This window comes from Sciurus carolinensis, chromosome 5, assembly GCF_902686445.1.
Source record: "Sciurus carolinensis chromosome 5, mSciCar1.2, whole genome shotgun sequence".
NCBI lineage: Eukaryota > Metazoa > Chordata > Mammalia > Rodentia > Sciuridae > Sciurus > Sciurus carolinensis.
This window is the reverse complement of record NC_062217.1, coordinates 31,726,386-31,748,642: the sequence shown is the minus strand read 5'-3', so window position 1 is coordinate 31,748,642 and position 22,257 is coordinate 31,726,386. Positions and strand designations below refer to the sequence as shown.

Here is a 22,257-nt window from a genome sequence, read left to right as displayed (position 1 = left end):
GCTTCACTGTGGTGATATTGGTCCAGGTTAAGGTTTAAAGCAAACACATTCTGAGTAAAAAAAATCATTTTGTATTAGTTACTATCTGAAGAAATTCTAAACTCTTGATATAATAATTTATTCATCACTTGTCCAACAACAGCTATCAAGGAAATAGTCTTTTCAGAACCTCATAATTTAGGCAAGTGCTTTCACTGGTAGTTTGTCTAAAATAATATTTTTAACTTAAATCAATAAAGTATGTAGTTAATTAGCATTTTATGCAATTATTATTGTCATATTAAGTATATTGACTACAACTAATAATGAGCTTAATGACTTTAGGTTTAACTGTCTTGAAAGGTAAAGAACAGATAATTATTTTAATCTGCATTACATTTTTATTAACAAATTCTCAGCGACACAAACTTTAATGCATTTTCTACTTCATAAACTCCTTTGGATGGGAGTGAGGAAATCACAATTCTCTGGGCCATTAGGTTAAACACCAAGTAAGCTATTAGTCCATGATACTTCTATTAATAACATAGCCTAAGATATTTGGGACAAATGAGTCCCCATAAAAGTAACTCTATAGATTTGTTTTGTTTGATATAGTAGGCAATAGCCACCTTGAATATTGAACTACTGAAATGTCACTGGTTCATATTGAGATGTGCTGCAAATATAAATATATTCTGGACTTCAAAGACTTAGAGTATAAAATGTAAAATATCATATAATTTTTATACTGGTTACTTGTCCAAATGATAACATTTCAAGCATACTGGGTTAACAAATAATTTATTAAAATTAATATTGCCTGTTTCTTTTTTACTTTTAAATGTGGCTACTAGAAACTTTAAATTACACAAATGGCTTATGATTGCATTTCTGTTGTAGAGCACTACTATATGTCAGATAAATACGTGTGGAATATTTTGCTATATACTTGCATAGATTCGAGTTTTTACTTCATTGCAGTAGAATGATAAATCAACTTAAGGATGAATTATGATTTGAAAAAGTGTTTACATTATTTGTGATAGAAAAGGGTCAACTTAAATTAGGAGGTGGAGAACAATGTTTTTGTGGACCTTCTGAATATTGCTTTATATATTTCAAAACACTATCATCACATATTATTATTATTTTCATTTGATCTCAAAACAAACCAGTGGATTTTTTTTTTTCTTTTTTTTTAAAGAAATGGCTCCCTATCCTTTTCTTCAATTCCAGAGTGCCTGAGAGAGGTGTGCTACAGGCTCTGTGACAGTGATTGTCATTAATGGCAGGTGGTGTGAAAAGTTCTCCCAGGTTTCCATGTTTTCTAAACGTTTCCTTCTGCAAGTTCCATGTGGACTATCATGGTGAAGCCAAATAGACTGTGAGGCTTAAGAAGTATTTCTCATGGGCTGCTTAAGCCCAGGTACATCTTTTCTTGGCTTCCAGAGTGAATCCTAAGCAGTAAAGAGACCACTCTTTTCTCTAGGTTTTAAATTTTTACTTTCTCTACTGAATTTTTTGTTTGTTTCTGGTTCATTCACAGATAATAAATCATTTCCCACAGGTGGTGGTAATGACTAGAAATTTAGCTTTATGGGATCATTTGGTGATAAATATGATTTATCTTTTTTCATTTCATCTATTGGTGAGTACAAATCAAATAAGACCTTATTTTATATCCAGTGTAAAGGAAATCAACTCTTTGAAATGCTGACTGGTAAATTTTGGTGTTTCTGTGTTTAGTTTTGACCTGTGGTTGAAACTGCAGGATGGGTGCTAACAAGCTCTCTGAGTATCCATCTGTCATCCAAAAAGGCTTTGCCTCCTGCCTGAAAGTGAAGCATTCTCCTCTCTCTGGAGGGTACTACTCATTGCTATCCATAAACTAAAGATGCTTTGTTCTCATTGGTTCATAGTGATACACAGATACAGATATAAATCTAATGTTCTCAAAATTAACAGAAAATAAAATAGAACTTCTGATACCTTAACAGTATCAGAGTTTAATGATTTTTTTTCTTAAGAAATTTCTAACTCAAAAACATTTTTATACTAGAACTCAACTTCACATAATTAAGCTGACTCTTTGGACAAGTTAGACTAATAACTTTGATCTAAAAAATAAATAGTAGTTTTAGGTCTTTACCTTTGGTTTATTATTATTATAGTTTATGTTTTGAAGTCAGATTTCAATTTGTTTTTTCAGCAGACTGGTGAATTTAAACTTCCTCAACTTTTTATAAATAGTGTAAGATTATGAAAGATATAGAATTTGTGTTCAATTAAACTGAATCATAATCCTGACAAACATTTTTAACAACAGTGAGTGTAGTACGTCATCTGTTAGTGGTTTGCAAGTTGAAGTATATACATTCACTACATTTTTGTAAGTTCATTCTCTACTTAAAATGGATAAAATGCCGGAGGAAGACCTCCAAGCTAATCTGTACTTTAGGTTTAGGGAAAAAAAAAATACTTTTGAAAACAGGAGATATATTTTCATGTATGTAGCTTTTACTAGTGTATTTCTAAGGCATATAAGACTCAGCACAGTGGTCTGAAGCATATCTTGGGAAAAGGAGGAAACATTACTGATTTAATTTAGCATTCTATAGTACTCTTCAGTCCCTTAGAGTGGGAAAAAAAGAGGTCGGGTGGAGAAAAGTCAGATTATCTGTCTTTAGTAACTGCTTCTAACTAGACTAGACTGGAAAAAGCAGAGACTTGAGAGCTTTTCTAATATCTAGATAAGAAATAATAGAAACCTTGACTAAAGGAAGTGTCAGAGTTAACAGAGAAAAAGAGATAAGATTGTAGAGATAATTAGTTAGTAGAATATACAGATGTCCATTTGAATAATCCTTCCAGTTATTTAGGAAAAAGAGGAGGAACCACAGCGGGTTCATGAGGGAGAAAAGTTCTCTTTTAAAAATATTTATGGTATTGTGTAAAATTCAACTACTGTAAGTAGTTGAAATATAAGCCAGGAACTGATGAGAAATATTTGTGATGAAATCAGAAGCTGGAAGTCACTATCTTGCAGTATGAAACAGCTTTGCCAAACTCTTTAGAAAAAATTCAGGGAATAAGAATATTGAGGAAAAGAAATTTGAGCAGGAGACTGATTCAAGCAGTTAGAGTGATGGGAGGAAACATAGGAGGGGATGTTGCCAGAGGAGCCATGAGAAAAAAGAATTTCTAGAAGGAGGTAAGCAATGGTAACAGGTGCCTCAGAGGTGTGATGGCAGGAAATGGAACATTCTGTCCATGTGACCTGTGACCTCCACAAGAACAAGTCAGTAGAGTGAGGGTGGAATCAGGTTAAAGACTAAAAGGGGGTTGACCAAGTGGCTGAACTTTCAGTGGAGGCTGAGCTTTCAGTACATGTAACCACAAGAATGGGCAGGGGCTGGGAGGAGTTGGGAGTTTTTTGTTTTTGTTTTTTTCTTTTCAAAGACTGGAAACACTTGAATATATTTATGTGTTAAAGAGAAAGAATTAGGAGGTCTTGAAAACATTTGGAACCTGATATTAAAACATGCCACCTAAGAATCAATAATGAGAGGTCAGGGGAAGAGTGAGGACAAGAGTGCACCCTTGGTGAGAAAGGAACAGTGGGTATTAAGGATGTATTCCAGAAGGTTGGTACTTTGTCAGAGATTTATAGGGCTGGGGATGTACCTCCATGGTAAAATGCGTGTTTAGCTGTGTGAGGCCCTGGGTTCAATACCTAGCACCAAACAGATAAGTAAATATATAAATAAATTATTATTTTTAAAAAATTAAATGCTGACTTAGGCCTGAGAAGCTCACAAAATCTATCTTCCGAACTCAATTCCACAAACATGACAATTCATTAAAAATAAAAAGATTCTGTTTTGGGTAGAGCTTGTGATCTCTAATTTCTACTTCACTGCTCTCTAAACTTTAAGATGAATAACAAGTGTGTTTGATTTTTATTTAATTTACTAATGTTAAAAAAACTTTTAAGTTATTAAAGGTAAACCGTAACTTGAGGAAGATACTCACAATTCGAACAAGCCAGGATAAGGTAGATGTTGCTGTTGAATAATGTGTATTATAATGGTAGGGTGGGCTTTGATCATCTTCCCATGTCTCATAGCGCTCGGCATAAAACACGGCTCTCTTTGGGTTCAAAGCACCAATGGGCTATAAAAAGATAAAAGGAAATATATTGTTTAATACAGTCATTTTAAACAATATAAATGATAAGCCTTTATCCTGAAAGTATTTCATTGTTGATTCATTTCAACCACAGAGCATAAATTATTTTGTATTATATTTTACCAAATTGGATTCTGATATTAATTACATATTATTACACTTGCTAAAAATGACCCAAAGGATTATTCCTATGTGCAAAGGTTTCTAGATTTTGCTAAAAGTTTTAGTGAACTCTTATCAAAGGTGATTCAGTTTTAATTGCTAAGGCCAAACTAATATTTCAATGTTGTTTTTCTGTCCACTTAACACACATAATGAAAATTTAGTTTGGAGTATAGGATCCAACCAGAACATAGGTGAAGCAGTTATCATCATACCAGAGAAAACTTTGTCTTAATGATAAAGTCACCCAGAGTGTGAAAGACATTCCTCTGCATGGGAACACTGATAGGATACTACTCCCATTGTGAGCATTTATCCTTTTTATTAATTTAAACTACACACCTAAGGGTGATGGAAATGTTTTTTTAACATTAGTAAATTAAATAAAAATCAGAGAATTCAGAAACCCAGGAAAGCATTTTATGAAGGCCACTAAGACTCTTCCAATGATACCACCACGCTACTGAGCCATTATGATGCTAATCCCTACAATGGAATACACAGCAACTGCTCAGGACACAAATGTTTTTTCCTTCAATAAACATTTATTAATTGGACCACTACCTCAAACTTCTTGGCACACCCAATCATTAAGAATTTCTGGCACAGCACAGCATCCTTATTACAAATAGTGAACTGCCTTAGCTTAAGTTTTTGACCACTTTTGGCTTTATAGTATATATGGAGACTGCTCTTATGATACCAAACAGCACACTTCTTTTGTTTTAGGATGCATACTATAAAAAAAAGAATTTTATAGGGAAAACAAAAGATGAGTATTAAGTGTAATATCTTAGTCCTTTATTTCAAAATTTAATATTACTAGTTAACTAAGAAGTTCCCCCCAAGGCTTAATTTTAACAAGAGAAGTACTAGAAAATTAGTGCTTCAGTGGGACACATAATGTTACACAAGAGAGAGAGATTCATTTATAAATTGCTGTGAGTCTTTTCTTTTGTTCCCAGGAGACTAATTCAAACAACACAATGATGTCAGCAGTTAAAAGTCTGGTAGAATTTCCATATAAACTCTTATTTGCAAGGGTGCTTATCCTGAATGCTAAAATTATTTGTAAATTATTTTCATTTTTCATAAACTTTAATTAGACTTAACAAAGACTAAGCAATTTGATTATTTATTTTTTAAACTGTATTTCCTGTTCATTACTATGTTAAGGCTCCTAAACTTTTTTGTCTTCATTTTTGTACAACAACATATAAAAGTAAAAACTTTGGCTTAAGTATATTTTTAAAAATATTTGAAGGCTTAAAATTTATTTTGCTTAATTTCATTGGTTATCTGAGATCTTTTTATATAGATCTACAAAGGGCACAAAAATTTCATTAAACATTCCATAAAATCTCAATATTTAAAATATGTACATAGTTTTTTGATAAAAGGATAATTACTAGAAAGTAGAATGAATGGAAGTTTTGTTACTGAAATTAAACAATGAGTTTTTCATTCAAAATTGCCTAAATATTTTATATGTGCAGATATGTTTTTCTAATTTAATATTTTTCAAACTATTTAAACATTTAGTATTTTATTCTGTCTTGAATATGCTAATAGATCATCCTCATGCATAAAATGCCTGCCCAACCCCTAGGGATCCGCCTTATCTGATAATGTTTGTTCTCTAAGACCTCACAAAACATTCTTGAAAAAGGAACATGGCCCTTCCTCTAATCTTTTCCAGCCTTCTCCTCTACTACTGGAAAAGGGATAAACTAAATATTTACATTTTCCATTTTACTCAAGTTTCATCAAAGTCATTTTATTAGTGTTTTAGAGAATAATGCTTGGTAGGAAACAGCTGCACAGTATTAAAGTCTGTATATGCCTCCATTAGTAACTTCTTAAAAATGTATTTTTAATTTTGAATTTTTGTCCAATGCAGTCACAAATGAATTTCATGAAACATAATGTAAATCATTTGTCCTATACATACTATTCTATCAATTTGCTTCTGGTAGTCAAGAAACAAGTCATTTAAAGGAAAAAAAAAAGCTTTAAAATGTTTGGAAAATGAGAATTTTGCTATCTGTGATGTATTTTTTTTTTAACTATATCTTTTTTTATTGTAAACAAATGGGATACATGTTGTTTCTCTGTTTGTACATGGCGTAAAGGCATACCATTTGTGTAATCATAAATTTACATAGGGTAATGTTGTTTGATTCATTTTTTATGAAAGCCAAACATATCACTTATTATATCATATTTATCTGTCAATTATCAATCTCAATCTACTGATAAGACTGTAAATATGCTATCATTTTAAAATCTGAGCAAATAGTGCAACATCAATATCTTTTGAATTTGGCAGGTGAAAAGGTATGAATTTTGGTAAAAATGTAAGACTATACTTAATGAAATTTAGATATGTAATTTGTAGTCTTTCTTTTCAATTTTTATCAAGAGCCATTTTCCTTTTCTGTTAATAGTGGAAATTTAGACATGGCCACTGCTGTGTTTTTTAGGTGCTAACATGCAAAAACGTTTTAAGAAAAACTTAAAACTTGATAATAGATCTATTGCTGTTTGTTCTTGTGGTTTTTTTCAAGCAAACACTATAACGCATAACAGAAAATCATGAAAATGATCATGCAAAAATGAAAAATAAAATTTCTATGGTTATAAAACTTATAATTCAGTTTTTTTAAAACTGCCATAAAGCCTAATTTGCAAGACCATGATTTTTTAACATGAAAGAATCAAGCATGGCTAATGTACAAAATTCACATTCTTTGTAAAATTTGTGAGAAATTACTTGTATAATATTGCTACATAAAACTTGTTATATTTATTGAAGAAAAGATGCTATTTTCTCTACTCTTCCCACTCGACTTCTCCCCTAAGACCAAAGGAAGAAATCTAAGACATACATCACAAAAACTTTGTTTTCCTGAAAAAAACTTTGTGATTTTATTAAATGGAACAAAAATCCTGACAGATGGTTGTGAAGATTTTCATTGTTGAATGTTCTGAGAAATATTATCATGAATAGATTTAAGTTTGTGAATTCCAGTGTTTCCTTTTATTGCATTTATTTGTTTGTTTGTTTTTACATGAACATATCCTTCTTTTGGTTTTCATAACAACTGTTAAACATGCAATAGAACAAGGGTTCCTTAGGTTATACTTTCATAAGTTCTGGTGAGACTCATTGGGTAGGACTTGAAGTCTAGCTTTTTCTTTGTTCACCTTTTTCTATTTTCCCTTTCTGTTCCTTTAGCCTTGAACTATCAATATTTTTTTTCCGCTTATAAAACCTTCCAAGTTATATCAAATCCTTTTTTGGGGATAACATGTACATATAAATTAAATAAGCAAAAGTGACCTAGAAAAATTATAGAAATTAAAAAAAAAATGGGTAAATTGTGTTATGTGAGACACAAGGATGTTTTAATAGTCTGAGCACAGACTCAAATGTTGATTAATTTGAGGAATGGTCAATGTTACAAAGTAGATTATAATTTTTAAGAACAAAGAAATTTTTCTAGAGAAGTGAAAGGTCTGATTAAGTAACCTTAACACAATTTTGACATTTAAAAAAAACTGGAAATGCTCATGATGTGGATGGTAATAAAATTTTAATCATATAGGAAAAGCTCTCCACGGCTATTCCAACTACCAATGACACTATATATTTGTATAGGATACTGTCTTTACATCCATTTTCTAGGTTAATTTTCTTCAGTGGGGTCAACAAGGTATTCATTGTCAATCTACTTTTCAGGAGGAGAAAACAGGTACCTGGTCCTCTACTCTTTCCACACACTGGGTTGCATTTTCATACTAAATATAAAATTTAGATCTCAACATGATTTGTATTTTCTTCCATAACTACCTATTTGTCTCATCTGCCATAAAGCCTCAGGAATGGAGGAAATCTTATAGGATTGCTAGTTCAACATTCTTATGCCATAGATGAGGACACTCAAGAAAAGTGAAATCAATACGGCATTGCTAGTTGTGGCTATACATTTTACAGAATCAGCAGAAACTGTGGGCTTGATACAGCTGAAAACTGGGTACAGTGAGTGATCTGTTTGGCTTCTAGAAACAGCTTCTAGTTATCTGAACATTCTTAACATATATGAGCTTCTAATATATCTAAATTACCTTCTATCATGATAAAGGGCTCGAAAATTCTCAAAAAAAAGTTTCAAGAATTCTTGTCTTTTTCATTTTTTTCAGTTGTGAACTACATGATATCACTCTGGAAATCTTCAGCTTTGACAATGTAGAAATCATTCCTGCAGATCATTCTGTGCTCAAGTAAATTCCCTGCCTCCCCTCTTATCTGGCTAGGGAACTTCGACTCATTCTTTTGGAAGCAGTTCAAATTTCAACTGTGAAGCCTTACATGACACCATCTGGTAATAGTTAGGCAAGTTTATAACCTTTTTAACCCAGAAGACTAATCCTTAAAGGGAATGCCTTATCTTTCATTCATCTCTGAATTCTCAGCACCTAATACAATACCTGGCTCTTTTTAGGTGAGTAATAAATACTGAATGAATGAAGACTGATTATTGACATTTAGGCAAAATTTTTAGTCAAAAATAAAAATACAAATACCAAAAGAAAACATTTTTAGCACACAGAATTTTTTTAATGAGCTTTTACAAAATCACTAAAAAACTGATGAATAATTCAACAAAATAAATGAGCAAATGCAGACAGGTAATTCACAGAAGAATAAATAACAATTTCCAATGTAAGTAGAAAAAAATAGTACCAACCCTACACTGTAATGAATATCTATTTTTTTTTTTTTCTCTTTAGCACTCATTACTCCTTTTGTGAATCATTCCTTCCTTACTTCTAGTCTGCCTAGTGTATGTGGGTTGCTATTACTTGACTTTGTGGATGGGCATGGGATTCAGACCTGTCATTCAGTACATTCTATTCTTGTGGCCAGCATGTTTGATGCAGAAATGGGAACATAAATTCAAGTCCATTCAAAGAACTTTGGCTGCAACAATCTGGGAGAGAAGCCCCCTCCCTCTACTGGATTACAGGGACATCATTTGCTGCAACACAGAAAGCCCAGAGAATGAAGTCAAAGCAGAAAAGTAGCAGAGATAGGGCACACATAGGACACTGTGGAGAGCTCTTGGATTCAGGTTTACTGAACTGATTCTCCCTGTATTTTTCAGTTATGAGCCAGTTAAAACTTTGTATTTTTAATTAAAGTCAGTTTAAGTTCACTTTCTGTTAAATATACATAGTCATTAGTATACATGAGAATGTGAGAAGTCAAACAAAAGCTGCTTTTATTTACTCGATTGCCAAAAATTAAGTTTCATGATACTCTGGATTGGCCAAGGTATAGGGAAACATGGTATCTCAATATTACTGAAAAAAGTATAAAGGAGTATAAATTTCTTCTGGGGAAAATTGGTACTATTTTGCAAAAAATACAATACATGTACTTTTGATACAATAATTCAGCTTTGGGGCATTTATAATATGAAAGGAATTAGAGCAAGGACATTTCTCATATTACTGCTTGAAATGGCAAAACAAGACAAAAAACTGGAAATTGTCTAAATATTACATGAGACTGGTTAAATGAATAATGATATGCCCACATTGCTGTACCTTCTGTAGCAATTTAAAAGGCTGATTTCAAAAACAAAATTATTCGATAAATATTTGGTATCTATTATGAGTTAGAAAATACCATAAACCCTAGTATAAGGTTTAAAAAAAAAAGTCCCTGGTCTCCTGGAACTCATGTGCATTTTTAAGTGTATTAGTGTACATGTGTATTGGCAGAGACAGATGAAACCTAAAAGAACAATTAGGTAAATAAGAAAATATCAGATATAAGAAATGTCAGATATATAATTAAATAAGAAATATAAATATAAATATAAATAAGAAAATATCAGATATATAATTCTCTACTGAGAATTAAAACAGATTAGCATGATAAAGAAATACTTCTGAGCTCAGGAATGAAAGATAAGAGGGAGCCAGGCATGAAATTGAGGGGTAAGATTATAATTCCAGAGAGAGCAAAGGCTCTAAGGGGGCCCCCGGATGGCATGTTTGAGGAACAGAAATACAGTGTGCCTGAAACAGCACATGGAGGAAGTTTATGAGATGATCTGAGAAAACAGGCAGGGGTCACATCACATGGCTTTGCAGACCAGGTTGATAGAACACATTTTAAGTAAGGGCAGTGGGAAGTCACTGAATGGTTTTAAGTGGGAGAAAAACAAGATCTGAGTTAGATTTTACAAAGTTAACTCCAGGGTTTTGTGGAGAATGCATTATAGATAATGTTAAATTATTAATCATACTAGGATTGAAAAAAACCAGTTGCAGAAACAGGATCATAAAACATTGCCCAAGTTTCTCTAAAAATTCCATAATGTATATGTAATATATTTTTGCTTAAAATATCAGAGAAAAGAAAAGCTTTTGAAGAATGCACATGAAACCATAAGTTGCTTCTTGGGAGCAGAAATGATGCAGACTTTTGATATTCTGTTTCCACTCTAGTTTTCCTATTTGATGATGAATTTGGTTCTTCCTAGGAATACAATTTTAGATGGCTTTCCAATTATATGACCAGAAATATCTTTCAAATGTGAACATTTTAACTTTAATAAACTTAATCAATTCTAGTAACTATATTTTGGCTGGTAAGCAATAAACTCGTTATCAATCTTTACTAATATTTGAATCAGCATATATCAAAACCTTGCCAATTAAAATAAATTAAATGACAATAGGAGGGGAAAAAAGACAAATGCAGAAGGTCAGATATTTCTCAGGATAACTGACATGATCTCTCTTTTTTAGTAAGTTGATATTAAGAAAAAAGTAGGTGTTGGTGGTTAGGAACTATTTAAGTCTAGAAAACACACAAGAGACAGAAGAATCAAATGTACTATGTGGTGATTCTCTGAATCTTGCCTTGAACAAGTCATTTTTTAAAGACATAATGGAAATAATTGGAAAACCTTAATTATAGACACAGTGTTACATAATATTAGGGAATTATTGTAAATTTTGTTAGATGTCATAATGGTATTCTGCATTTATGGGAAAATGTTATTTTTCATGCTGAAGGATTTGGGGGTAAAGTACAATATCTTTAATTTACTTTAAAATACTTTAGCATGGCAAAAAACACTATCATGTCAATAATCCCAACTCTAGTTATTGGTACTTTTCTTTGTACTTGAACATTTTCATAATAGAAAGTCAAAATTATTGAAAACAATGCAAAATACAAAGCAAAATCTTTCAAATCAGACTAAGTTATTTCTATGTTGCCTGATTTGGGTTGTTCTTATAGATTAGAATGCTTTAAAATGACTAATTTGAAAATGTGTGTTTCTAAAACATGTGAAAATTGTGTTCTCTTAAATAGATTAAATCTCCCTTTTGCAATAAGAAACAGAACCTGAAATAATGAAGCAACAATAAAAGAAAGTGTAAAGATTGACATTTTGCTGGCTATAATTGGGTGTATTTCCTCTTATACTTTTTCAAAGGAAGAATAACTCAATTGACTATATTATGAACCATTATGGCTTTAGTTGCATTTTGATTAGCAAGATCTACTAGTACATTCATGGGTCTCTTACTCTCACATAGAACTGAAAGTTCTGGAGCAGTGGAGATGCTCACTCACTGCATTTCTTCTGCATCCTTTGCTCATATCTCAAATAAACATGCATTGTGAAGGATACTTTATAAGATTTCTCTCCTGTAGAATATTAAAAAGAGTTTTTTAGTTGTACTTCATAAAAACTACCAGGACACTTAGGAAAGGTAGAGGTATGTAGGAGATAAATTAATCTATAGGTTTACTATTATTTTTAGTACATGCTACCTACTGATTGAAGAGAAATAATAGATAACAAATAAAAGAAAATACAGCCTATATAAACAGTGCAATTCAGGAGTTGGGAGGGTAAAATAAGAAAATCTATGTCAGATGCTTAGGACAATGCCTGGATATAATAAGTACATGCCAAATGTTGGCCATAATTGTCATCATTTTCCCATGATAACTTCTAAGAAAATTAGTTATAAATATCTTAGTGAAAAAGCAAACGTGTTCACATAAAACAGTGTATCTTAAATCTGTGTCCATTAATTTTTCCAGTAATTAAGTAAAAAAATAATCATGAGGCTACAGACCAGTTTCAAGATCACTTTCAGCTATTTAATATTCTATTTCAGCTGGAAGGAAAGGTTAAAGGAGGCTGAATTTGGTCTGGTTTTGCCATGATTATGCTACATGTTAGATATAGATGTGACAAGAGGTTGGTGAAATAGAAATGCATGAAGCAGGCTCTCTTTTCCAGAAGAAGTATCTCCCAAATGCATGCACTAGAGAATACTCCTGCTGTTGCCAGTTCCTTAACAGTTTAAAAATTTTAAAGCAGGACAGGTCCTAGCTAACACCCCACACCCCAACTCTGCTTTTTTTCTGAAAGGGCAGGACAAGTGGTTCAATGGAAAGGAACAAGAAAAGAGGGTAAAAAGACATTTAGCATAAGCAAACAAAGTCTGAGATTGGCTTGGAAGTTCTGTATAAAATATATTCATATATGTTTCCAACATGCAACAGAGGAGATATAAACACACACTTCACTATTTCTGGTTACTACATGTCTACATGAATCAAACTTTTTGTTTGCACTTTTCTTCCTTCCATTTAGAAAGAAAACAGCATAATATGCCACTGGGTAAACTAAAATTAACTCTATATTGTTAATAGTATGGACCAAGTCTTACTGTATGTATATCACTGATGATTGGAAGAGAGTTTGTTGGCAATTAGTGAAAGAATGAATAAAAAAAATTAACTTACATAAATCATTATTCCATGAGTTTCAAAGTATTCAAATACTGACAGTCAATACCTTATATTCTCTTCAGCACTGCCACGTAAGTAATCCTAACAAACACAACTTTGAGCATACTGTTGGGTGTATGTTAAGGAGGTATTTAACTTATATGTAAATTAACATTTACAATTTGGCAAAAGAATTTTTGGCAAATGGTATATAATTAAGTTTACACACTTATTTTAGTAGGTTTGATATCATAACAGTTGGCTACTAACACACTTAGTAACTTTGCCCACATGTAATGTTTTATATTAAAAATTTAGTGGTAGGTAGATTATATACTAAAGTAAATAAAACTGATTTAATTTCAGATATTATTAAGTTATATGGAAAATGAGATAACTATGGAAACTTGCCCTAGATTTACAAGTTGTACATTTCCTACCTTAATAACCTAGATTCTTCTCTATGTGTATGTAGACATTTGGCACTATCAAGGGTAGATTGTTGAATAGTATTCACACTTCAGTGCACCCATTTGCATTATCACATTTCAAAGCCTCAAGGCATTATCACTTCCTTTTTTAAGTGGCATAATAATTTGGGAAAATGGTTATGCTTATCATCATCTGTCAGTCAAACAACTCCTGTGTTAACAAAATATATTTTTTCCACTCAAAGATTGGGTGTGGGTGTGTGATGTCTTATGCTCATGTCAATATTAGCAGGACTTGGTTTTGTGATGAAACTATTTCATTTATCAGAGGGCATGACTGGGAAATAGGAAATTCCATTTACACTTTAATGAGTAGAGACTGTGCTTCATGTCAAAGTCATGTAGCCACTATAATTTCAGAGTCAAGTTCATATGAGTATATGTAAATAACTGAAGCATGAGCATATGTCATGTTTTAAAACAGATTTCACCACAAGGTCACATCTCTATAAGGAATATCTGCATAATTTGGGGGCAAAATCTCTACATCCACTCTATGTCCATATTGAAAAATATAGATCAATAACAGATTTCTTCATTTTCTGTCCATCATGTCAAACAATACATATAACATATAACCTCTACTTGTAATAAGTAAACTGGAACCTGTGATGTCTAATCAAATGAGAGGTCTAATAAATCTTATTGATAAAAAGTTTCTTGTTTTGGTGTTCTTTAATTGATCAGTAAAGTAGACTAGGGAAAGAGTAAGAATATTATAAATATAAAATATTTCAATCCAAATGAGTGTGCATTTCAAGTTTCAATAAGCATTTAACTTCACTGTTTTGATGATTTTGACAATTTGACAATTTAAGGAGATGATTAAACAGAATTATTACATAAAGTATTTTATTAAATGGTATTTTTTTAACTTTGCTGAATAAAAACCTATCAGTTGAATCAAATAATTTTTCACCACATTTTTTTCAATCAAACTAAATTTGGTGAAACCTCAACTGACAAGTACAAAGTTTGCTTTTAGCTACCACTCCTAGAATGCCACTTGTGTGTAAGGCATTAGGTCAGATGCCTTATCTACATTAGCGTGCTTGGTTCCTTCAACACCCCTATTATGTAGGAATTATCATGTTCATTTTAAAGAAGAGGAAAGAAAAGTACAGAGAGCTTAGGAAATATGCCAACTTTGTATAACAGGTGACAGAGAAACACTGGAGCAAACTCCACATTTTTTTCCATGTTCCATTTCTGATCTCTCAAGGCTTCTTTCTTTCTTTCTTTCTTTCTTTCTTTCTTTTTTTTTTTTTTTTTTTTTTTGTGATGCTGGGGATTGAACCCAGGGCCTTGTGCATGTGAGGTAAGCACTCTACCAACTGAGCTATATCCCCAGCTATATCCCCAGGTTTGATAATTACAGAATTAAACTTTCTGATCACCCTGTGGTCAGAACCGACATTTCAGAGATTCCATTTCCTATGGAAATGAGAACTGAGTGCCATGTACCTAACTGTTGCATGGATTTGGAAAGAGCAGTAAAGTCAGCTCCAGCTCACATCATTATCCTATCTGTGCAATCAGTGCCCCAGAGAAGATATGTCTCATGCAGAGACATTACTTTTATTTACTGTGTTTCTCTTTTCTTGTTTATGTTTGCAGAATCCTATGAAAATAGTTGTTAATCTTTTTTGATATGCCTTTGTTATGTATTAGAATGTTATATAAAAATACAATAGAAAACCAATGTTTTGTCAATACTGTCAAAATGTTTTGGAGAAGTATGCAGTGAATGTATATAATTGTTAATTATGGACCTTGGTCACATATGGGAAGGTAAATCACATCTTCAGATGAACCCACATTAGGTTATTAGGGTGTGTTCTTGAAGGTGATAATGGGGCCTCAGTTTCTTCCTCCCCCTCTCTTTATAGCCTGATTCCTGTGAGGTGAACAGTTTCCCTCAATCTTGTGCTCTGTCATGACGTACTGTGCCACCACAGGCCCAAGGCAGCAAGGTCCAGCAACCATGGACTGAACTGTGAGCCAAAATCAACATTTTCCTTTATTACATTCATTTTTATCAGGTATTTTTTTCACAGTGCTGGAAATCTGACTAACACAGAGAGAAAATGAACATAAAACTATGTACCTCAGGGCAGGGAATGTAGTTCAGTGGAAGAACACTTGCCAGGCATGCACAAAGCTCTGTGTTTGATCTCTGACACCACAGATGAGGCAAACAGAATAAAACCCCAAAACTAGGTACATAAAATTAAGGGCATAGTAGGAAAAAGTACAGGAAAACTGAGGAGCTTTAAAGCTTAGGTTTCATTAGTTTCATGGTAAATTTATTTGACTTCACTTAATGTGAATGTATTAGAATGATATATGGATAATAAGCAATCTGTTGCCTATTATTTTTTCTGCTCCTCACCAATGAATATTTCTTCAGAATTGATCCTATTAGCACCTTGCAAATTTCCTTTTATGTGATAGTTATGTATGTACAAATATGTAATTAATTTGCTATCCTCATCACAGAAATCATGAAGAAGAAACTCTCAGATACATTTTAAATAACACTATATAATTGAAAGTTATTTGCCAACCACGAACTAGCTCCATGAACAGGAATCCACATTTCCTCTGCTCCTCTATCACCCCATCATCTATAGACAGGTAGGAGTAGTAGTATATGATCCTGACTCTACCTCTGGCTCCATGCACAGAAAACGATACCCCATCTTCATAGCACACCTCATCCCTCTTAAGAAGCACCAAGGAGACAGAAGACAGTTTCTGTGATTTCTGAGAAAGAAAACTTTATTTATCTTCCATGGTAGCTACCTGGTATAATTTCCTCTTTCCTTTGGATGATATGATGTGAGGTAGGAAACTATTGCAGTCATTTTCATACTGAAAAGAGAGTGTATGGAACTAATGGGGGCTATCAGTGGAAGGAGAGTACGAGGGCCAGAATGACTAGAGTCAGAGATCAGTGGTCCTTGGTGGTATTATCTGAACCACTGCAGTGAATCTTGAAAACCAAACCTGAATTTTCCAGTTACAGGACCCAGTAACAACAGTAATTTGTTGTTTAAACCAATTTGAGCTGGGTTTTCTGAAACTTTCATTCAAATTTCCTGACTGACACAACACAGAATTTCATAAAGCCAGGGTAACATTGGGGTGGTATTAAAAAAAAAAAAAAAAGAAATATTCATTTTTATGGTTGTACATTTTATAGCTTTGAAATTATGTGATAAAGAATATAACAATTATTTGGGGTCCCAGATGTTTACTGAAACAAATTCTAGAATTATTCAATGGTAGGAATTATTATTTAGACTAGTATTTCTAATGTTTGTTTAGAAAAAACTACTTTAATTGTTAAAAATCTTTTAGAATGTTCTTGGTTAATAATATTCAATTATCCTAGTTCTTCCTTAAGCTTTTAAAAAAGTAAAAAATTTTCCATTAAATTCTCCATCTGCAGTACTGAATACCTCCAAGAATAGGTCTTTTTAGTAGGTATCTCTTCACTACAGTAACACTGCAACACAACAGTTTTTCCTTCCAATTATATTATTATGCTTCAAATGTCATCTTCCCATTAGGCATATAATAAGATATATTTTCATACATTAAAATCTTGTTTATTAATGATTTTTATACAGGATAGTCTTGGGTTTCTAGACCATTTGTAAGAAGTTCCTATTAAGAAATTCAATGAAGCATGGGAACAATGTGAGAATAATTTATTAACATATCAAGCAGCTTTAATTTGCTAACATTTTCCTATCATGTTAGTGTGACAGAAAATAAAGAACAAATTGCTAAAGCATGGAATATGGAAGAATTGAGAAAAAGCTATCTATCTTTTAAGAGCGTACGGACTGAACTGCTCACAACACGAAGGGCCCCATGCTTGCCCGAGTACAGTTTGTATTCATCTTGCCTAATTTATATAGGCTCTGTTTACCTCTGTTACTTATTTAACACTATATAAAATAGGAAGGGCAAATGCGAGTCACAAAAGGAAATGCTCTGCCAATGGAAATACATATTAAACAAATCAGTTTAAGAAACTACAAGAATGTTTACATCCTCTAGTTGCTTTAGGAATAGTGACTTCCTTATTAAATTTATCTCATCTTTTCTATGTGGATAAAGTAAAATTCTCTTACTACTAGCAAATATTTTATTAAATGTCTTTTATAATCCATATTAATCATAATGAGTGCCATATTTTCTTTGGTTGGGATAGCGTTTCAAGTACATGTAAGTCTAAACATCTCAGAGTAAGTGAGCATGCACTCTCCAGTGGGTACAGTCCCCACTACACTCAGGTCCCTAGTGCTGGCCTCATGTTTCTGCTAAGTCTCTAAGTTCTCACCTTTGCTCAGGACTGACCTTCCCCATGATGCTGTGACTATGTTTTATTCACTCTTGGGCTCCTGTCCACCCAGTACAGAAAGAAGTACATCTTCTCAACATAATGAGTGTCTGATAAATATCTGTTGACTAAATGACTGAACATATAAATAAAGGAAAGAAAGAAATTTTGGTCTATAAATTTCTTTTCACCCTGATATTACAGTTGAATTTCAAAACAAAAGAACCTCTTTCTCTATTAAAAGAATCTTAAATAACCATAGTAGTGGCCAACTTATGAGATTTTAACTCCATTTATCATGCTCCTTGAGAATCTACACTCTAAATTTTTATCTTAAATATATCTTACACACACACATACACATACTCTACAGGGTCTAATATGTAACAACTGTTCAACTCATAGAACTATTTTAATGTAGTTCCTCATATTGATGTGTTAATCTGGGTTTTTTTAATGTCCAAAGATCACACCCCAACCTTGGAAGTCATGCCAAAACACTTATCACTCAAACATACTAATTACAATAGTAGTAGCAAATACTTGTCATCATTATTTGAAAGATATTTCCAAGTATATGACCTATGTCAGTGATTCACAGTTATTTTTCCATTATTAGCATTAGCACACTGACTTTATTATTATTGTTCCCCATTACACAGATGAGGAAACTGAGGCAGAAAGAAAGTAAATAACTTTGCCTAATGCCCCACAGCTGAGAAATGGCACAATTGGGATCTGAACCCAGGCAATCTAGCTCCAGAGTTCTTGTTCCTAGTCACCTGCTAGTTGTGCAAGTGTCTCTGTAAAATACAGTACCTTATTATTTGTGTTATTTAGATAATGAGTAGAATTAACCTGTGAATTACATTACAGTGCTACTGTTTACCTGAGCCTGAATAATGACTTACACATGGTGAATATTAAATATTTTTGTTCTGTTGAATCTCATTGGAAAAAATGCTGTATGTGGCAGCATATTAAGATTCAATTGCAACAATTTTTAACCAGCTATATAATTCAATAAGATGTTGGCAAACTGATCTCTTAGGTCCCTTAGAAACCTATAATATTATTACTGAAATTAGGAGTGAGATAGTAACTAAGATTTGATAAGGAAGTCACAAAAAAGAATTAGCGAGTGAATGACATATGAGAATATGAAAAAATATTAAATAACCTTTAAAAACAGGGTAAGAAAAATTCCTTGTGTAATAATAACTACAATTCATAAAGTATTTCTATTTGTCAAGTACTGTTACATTCTTTAAATGGACATGACATTTGAACCTAACAACTCTATGTGGTAGGATAGGGTTAGTATTATTATAATTATTCTCATATTACATATGAGCTAAGAGAAACTGGTTTAGGTCACATAGCTAGCATAGTAGAATACAGAACCTCGGCCTGGGTAGGTCTAGAAAAGACGCAGAAGGCATACTAAGTTAAAAATCACCTGTAGGATTAATTTTAAATTGATATTTCCCTGATTTACAGTGCTTATGCTGTCCTGTCTATGAGCCCCTTAAATCTGCCCCTCAAAACCAAATGTATACCTATATACCTTTTACCCTTCTGGGGACTGCTAAACAGACAACCAAGTTTGATAGAAAAGAGAAATGATTTAAAAATGAATAGGCTGTGGTTAAAATACATAAACCTCTGGGTTGGGTTCAGGTCCTAAAGCCATTGTAGATTAGACACCATAAGATGTATAAAATGTAGAATTTAGATTCTCAAGGAGCATAATTCATTGTATTAGGTATCAGCTTAGGCTACAGAGCAGTTGGGCTTAGTTCTTAGTTCTTCACTGCATTTCAAAGAGTTTAGCATCCAACTTGAGTTTCTTTTGGATGTATGAGTTGAATTAACTCAAAATTTGCTTTTCAGTTTTATCCCCATTATTTCTTGCCATTTTTAAACAGACCCCTGATAAACTCACATGACTTTCTTTCAATACTCCCCTAAATACAAAATACTTAATAGTGTATATGTATGTATTTTATGGTTTAGATAACATGCCTTATCACGTAAGGAATAGAATGCAGAAATAATCTGCCATCATGTTTTTGTATTGCTATTTCTAAGAACCTCTCGCTACATCTGCTCTTTCTTAAACACTACTTTTATTCTGCCTATTAGAGTACTAATTTATCTCCCTGTAGTTTAAATCCTGTGTTATGAATTGATGAGACTTAGACACTGACTACAACAGGAGGAAAAAAACATTTTTACTTTCTTAGAAATGTGAATTGGATATACACACTCTGATCGAAATCCTTTACATTACAGCCTTATGAAGAAAACTGACTTCTATATATTTAAAAGTTACCTTTGATAGATCCCTGAAATTTCCTGGAAGAGTCAGGTCCAATTCTTCTGATTCATAGTTTGTTAACACCCATGGAAACACAGGATATTGGTTCAGATCATTATATGTCCGTCCTAGTGGAGAAAAATAGAAATAAAACTTTGTATACACTGATTGATTATGAAATAGTTTCTGTACTTATAATAATGCAACTACTGATTTTCAAAATAAAAGTAATGTGTTTATTGAACTCTGTGTTTAATCAAAAGCACTTACAATGTGTTTCAAATGAGTTCTCTCAATATTTTTAAAAAGAGTAATTGGAATTATGATTTGCAATGGGAGATTGTGATTTACATATAAGACTGCTGGCTGTTTATTATCAGAATTGATTTCCTTCTTTCTGGTCTAGACTCTCTTACAAAGAGCTCTGGCTGCAGGACTTTGTTGCAACCTACAGAATATGAACAGAGGTGATATGTGTCACCTCCAAGCATGGCCCACTGAAATGTACCACATGCACTTCCATCTCTCTTCTGCCGACTGTGGTAAAAAGATAATGTTGCCTAGGAAGAAGAACTCTGTCAGCTAGGCACCCTGCTGGTGTCATGGGGGAGGCCACCCTGCTGACCTGCACACTGCAGGTGGCTTATGTGGTGGCTCATTACCTGCTATAATGAACACGTATCCGAAATTATATTCCTACTACACAGAGTACTAAGCTTTTATCAAGAGTCAATGGAGAGAATCTAGCAATGAACAGAAGTGCTCTGAATCCAGGATGAAAAAGTACAGAGACAAAGGTCAACATCCCCCACTCAAAGTTAATTAGTTTTCTTTTGATATTATGTTGTTTCAGTTCGGTGAAGAACTGCTGGACTGCTGGGCTGTCTGTTTATGGTAGAAACATTTAAATATTTTAGGTAGGATATTGAGGTATAGTGGGAATGTGGAAAGTTTAATTAACTGGTACTGAAATAATGTATGATCAGATGAAATTAAGAGCTCATTAGCAAAGAAATGAGGTGCAACAAAACTTTTGTCAGACAAGATTCTTTTCGTGAGCAAAACTTTTTGGTGAACAAACGTAAAAATTCTTTGTGAACAAACATAAGCCAAGTAAAGAAGGAGATTTGTAGAATGTTCTCTTTAGAGAATAAGGATTATGCAAAGGCACAACAGTATAGTAAGAGAGGACCATTGTGAAAATGTACATTTAACTAGAAGAAAATGTTTGCAGTTGCATGGATCAATCAATGAATAAATCTGTTCTAAGTGTATAAGTCTATCATAAAAAATAATACTAATGAGTAAACAGAGGTTGGAGTCCTCATTTAAGTTTTTTGTACAAAAAAAGTTCTGCTAAAGTAATACCATGACTATAAAAGAGAATATATACAATTCTAAAATTTAATATTCATTACTGAAAGATAATATATATACATATCTAACGTAGAACACCTGATCATTCTCAGCACTTATTTATACATGTATATATATCCAAAGAGCACAGATTGGCCAGGCAGAGCTATTTTGGGGATTCTAAATGAATTCAAGGCAAATTTAGTACTTGGTCATTTTCTGGGGAACTGTTCTTCTTAAAAATCTATAAATTTAATGAAAAGTAGGTCTTCTAGTATATGTTTAATTTTCTAGAATGTTGATGACATATATAAAACATTATTTATATAAGTGAAATGATAGATGAAAATTAGATTTCACAATTGCTTAAAATACCTTAATAATGTTTTATAACTTACTAAGGAATGTTTGTCAAAATAAATAAAAAACAATTTACATTAACTCAGAATTTAACTGTTTGTATAAACGTTAATAGTATGAAAAAAGATACCATATTTGAAAACATTGGACTTTTAATAGAAATGAGTATCTAATAAAGAAAAAGATACTATTTTTGGAGAAAACACAA

At 32.5% G+C, this 22,257-nt stretch overlaps 1 protein-coding gene across 7 annotated transcripts in view; it reads right to left on the bottom strand.

Moving 5' to 3' along the window:
- Nucleotides 1-22,257, bottom strand: part of Nbea (neurobeachin) — a 628,163-nt gene that overhangs the window by 76,837 nt on the left and 529,069 nt on the right. For all 7 annotated transcript variants that reach the window (XM_047553976.1, XM_047553978.1, XM_047553977.1 and 4 more), the window contains 2 exons: nucleotides 20,349-20,461; nucleotides 4,015-4,155 (listed from right to left, as the gene is read on the bottom strand). In XM_047553976.1, coding sequence (XP_047409932.1) covers nucleotides 4,015-4,155; nucleotides 20,349-20,461 — 254 coding nt within the window. The remainder of the gene's footprint in view (nucleotides 1-4,014; nucleotides 4,156-20,348; nucleotides 20,462-22,257) is intronic.